The sequence below is a fragment of the Aptenodytes forsteri genome, unplaced genomic scaffold, assembly GCF_000699145.1.
Source record: "Aptenodytes forsteri isolate BGI_AS27 unplaced genomic scaffold, ASM69914v1 Scaffold163, whole genome shotgun sequence".
Classification (NCBI taxonomy): domain Eukaryota; kingdom Metazoa; phylum Chordata; class Aves; order Sphenisciformes; family Spheniscidae; genus Aptenodytes; species Aptenodytes forsteri.
In genome coordinates, this window is record NW_008795332.1 from 516801 (window position 1) to 520408 (window position 3608).

Consider the following 3608-nt stretch of genomic DNA (forward strand, 5'->3'; position numbering starts at 1 on the left):
CCCTCGCCTTGGGGCCCCCTCGCCTCGGGGCCCCCTCTCAGGCCGGGGACGGGTGCTCTGCGGGACGGAGGGGCTGGGATCGGCTCAGCGGGTGCCGGCTCACGTCCCACCACGGCTGCTGGCTCCGTCTTTCCGGGAGGAGCTGGTCCTCCGGCAGCTGGGTGTCTCGGTGGTGGCAGCTGCGGGGGCGTTGGGGGGCCCGCCACGGCTGCTGGGCATGTCGAACCGGGAAGGAGAGGAGGTTTCGGCATTGGAGCAGAGAAGGCCAAGCCCACGTCTGCTGGGAGCCAGCTGGAAGAGCAGGTCCAGCTTGTCTCTCCACAAGAAGCATGCACAAGAAGCATGCAGCCCTCGCACAGCTCCGAGGGGTCTTAGCACTGTGGACAAGCCCGCGGCAGCCCTGGCACAGCCAGCCCATCCGGCACCGTGACACTGTTCCCGTGCACGTGGCCGGGGTCAGGTGCCAGCAAAGTCGATGAGTTCCCACCTCGCTGGCAGCATGTCCTGTGCCCGAGGCTGGCTGGCGAGGAGTGGTGACAAACAGGCCTGGCCCAAGAGAACAGGGGAACGTCTTGGTGACATCCCAGGAGCCACAAATGGGACACTGGGAGACGTGGGGGAGGACGGTCCATATCCGGAGCTGTTACAGTGGGTGTGCCGGGGCTGTGGGCCGCTCCTGCCCGAGCAGCCCCAGCGCATCGCTCTGCTTTGGCCGCACCACCGCGATGGGAGAGCCACCGCGGCCCTGGCCTCTCCTGGGGGTGCCATGGCACGGCAAGGGGCCACAGCAGTGTCCAGGGTGGCCTGGGGCTGTCCAGGTGCGGCCCACAGCGTGCCACGAGATGGCACTGCTACGGTGCACTCCACACGCACTGCGGTGCCCAGGCTCGCACTGCTGCGTCCAGCCAGTGGCAGGGATGTCCCTCAGCTGCAGGGATGTCCCTTGGGCTGCAGCATTGTCTAGCTAGCTGCAGTGCCATCTGTGGAGTGCAGGGACATGTATATAGGAATTTTCACCCACCTTGCCAAACCAAAAATGTTAATTATGATGGTACCAACTTGTGTAAATGAGGCCTGCAAAGGGGAATCTTTCTGACTACCTGCTTTATGCGCAGGATGAGTGTGGTCACATTTGTGTTAACTCTGGGTTTTAGGGGAGGGGGGTGAATCCTACCTGGGACGGTTACCGACGTGGGGTCAGGTGGTGCCGGCAGGCTCGTCCAGCGTGGCCCTGCCTGGGGCTGGGAGACGAGATCACAGCTCAGGGTGCTGCCAGGCCCAATTCTTACTTCATGCTTCTGTTTGTTGTATCGTCCCGCCCGAGGCGCGGGCCGGGGAGTGTAGCTGTGTGGCTGTGTGGCCGTGCACCCTGGCTCGGGCTGCCGTCAGGCAGTGCCCCACAGTTCCCTCTGTCTTGCTTTGCCCCGCAGTACGACTACAGCTTCCGGACGGAGCAGAGCGCGGCGGCCCGCCTGCCGCCCAGCCCCACCAGGTGCCCACCGGTCCCGCAGTCCTGAGAGGGGCCACCGGCGCTGGAGCAGGCGTGTGCGTGCATACTACTGAGTGGGACGCAGGATGCGGCGCCGGGGCCATCCCGGCAGACCTCCACTCATCCGGCCATCACCGCCCGCCCTGCACTGCACCACCTCCTCCTGCACACGCCGCTCCACGTGTTGGGACTGTGCAACCCTTCGGCAGCTGCCCCCACCCTCCCTCGCTGCTGCGGACGCCTCTCCACGTGAGTACATGACTGGGAGCCTGACAGCAGCCCCTCGGTTGTCCCCACTTCGTAACCCCTGCTGCAGGACAGTCACAAAAACCAGAGCTGTAATAACCTGCTGCGAACAGAAAGCTGTGAGCTCATGGACCATCAAGAAATGCTCAGCAGTGAGCCCTAAAAGTAAGGAAGAGTAAAAGATACGGCTGGTTAATCCGCAAGACCCCGGGCATCCTGCCCGAGCTGACGTGGAACTGATATGCTCTCAATGCCTTGTGGCAGGAGGCCCCTGCAGCACTGGGTCCAGCGGGCAGCACTGAGCCACGGCGGATGCCCCATCTGCCTCCGCCGAGGTCCGGGCACACGGCAGCTCTGGCGCGGCTGGGATCAGCCCCAGACTGTGATCACTTGTTTTTGCTGTAGGCTGGTGGAGCCGGGGTCACTTGCTCAGACCTGCCTTGGGCTCTCTCCCCAGGGACTGGCAAGGCGGAGGGGCACAGAGAGCACAAGCTGTACTGCAGTTCCCGAGGTGAAGCACCTCCACTTTGCACAGGGTGTCTGCGTGACCGTCAGGACCTAGAGCGACAAAGGTCCTGTATTTCTTTCTGGGCTCGATGCTTGCAGTGGCCCAGGCCAATCACGGCTGTGCCCCGCTGACCCCTGGCCAAGCTGCCTGCAGAGCTGGGGCCCTGCTGACAACGTGGATGCTGTCACCTGCCCATCACTTTGGAAAGTTTTCTAATATTTGCCCCGCTAGCTGCTAAAACAAAAGAGATGTGCCTGTTCCCTTGTGCACTCACGGGGAAGCACTGAACTCTGACGTAGTGCAGGATGAGAGTGGGATGCATTAAACCCTGACCTCAGCCTTCTTGTGATCACTGACCTTAGCTCGCTCCCGAGTCAAATGCATGTCTTGGAGAAGTCTGTTGCTGTAATAAGTTATTTAGAAGTGCCCATCTGACTCCGTGCTGCTTTTTCAAGTCTCTGCTGTAGAACAAAGCTACATCATGGCAGCAAAATGGCAATTTTTAAGTAAGTGTTAAAACGTACAACTTTTTATATTGTAAAATACTGATTACCTAACCCTACTGAAATGCAATTGCCATAGTAACAAATAACAGTATTGTCGCTCTCAGTCTGGGTCATACGTATGCCCTGACCTGCTTTGCACTGCTTTTGATTGATCTTGCATTTTCTAGTTGGACAGAATGGTGACTAACAGTAGGTTTTGTACTGTCAGCTTGTATTTTTTATTTGTACATATGTAAAATATTTCTTGTCCAAAGATTCATTTCTGGTTTTAAGGCACCATACCGTATTGCTGGGATGATGAGCACAAAATACCGTAACATTCGGGACAGAGTGATACCAAGTCTTTGCTTCAATGTCTTCCAATCAGGTAAATCGTTTTCTAAAACTGCCTCTGTAAAGCAAGGCTGTGCAATTGGAAAGCGGAGGCCAATTTGGTTGCAGGTGTGTCATATTTGGGCAAAAGAATTAAAGCTATGCCATTTGCACCAGCTCTGGAGGTTTGGGTGACCCCCTGGAAGTGCTCGTTCACTTGGAGGTTGCAGCACCATTTTTAGTTCTTATTTATCCTGCAGGAAAGCAAAGCCAGACCTCACTGCCAAGCTTCACAAAGGCTAGATTGATGATGCCGACATCGACAAATGAACATACCATGGCAGCCTGGTCATTCGGCTCAGGTTCACTTGAAGTTCAAATCCACTCCATGCTGTAGTACTATGCCCATCTCATCCATCTTTTGTCTTTCTATTTTTCTGCCTGTAATTCGTTCTGTGGTTTTCTGTGGCATCCGTTTATAGCTTCTCCTGTGGCTTAGTGGACACTGCAGGTAGGTAGAGGCTGTCCACAGCGGTGCGTTCCTCAT

General features: G+C 57.2%; 1 protein-coding gene across 4 annotated transcripts in view; it reads left to right on the plus strand.

Annotated features, from left to right (window-relative positions):
• The window catches only part of MVB12B (multivesicular body subunit 12B), a 63903-nt gene extending 60306 nt beyond the window's left edge, over positions 1-3597 (plus strand). Inside the window, exons 10-11 of one of the 4 annotated variants that reach the window (XR_657616.2) lie at positions 1404-3116; positions 3322-3597. Coding sequence is in view for 2 of the 4 variants with exons in the window: in XM_009280093.2 (XP_009278368.1) it covers positions 1404-1517 (114 nt within the window). In the remaining 2 variants the exon portion in view is untranslated. Of the gene's footprint in view, positions 1-1403 lie in introns of all 4 variants that reach the window. The other 3 variants (XR_657615.2, XM_009280093.2, XM_009280095.2) reach the window with 3 other exon arrangements.
• The last annotated feature ends 11 nt before the right edge of the window (positions 3598-3608 follow it).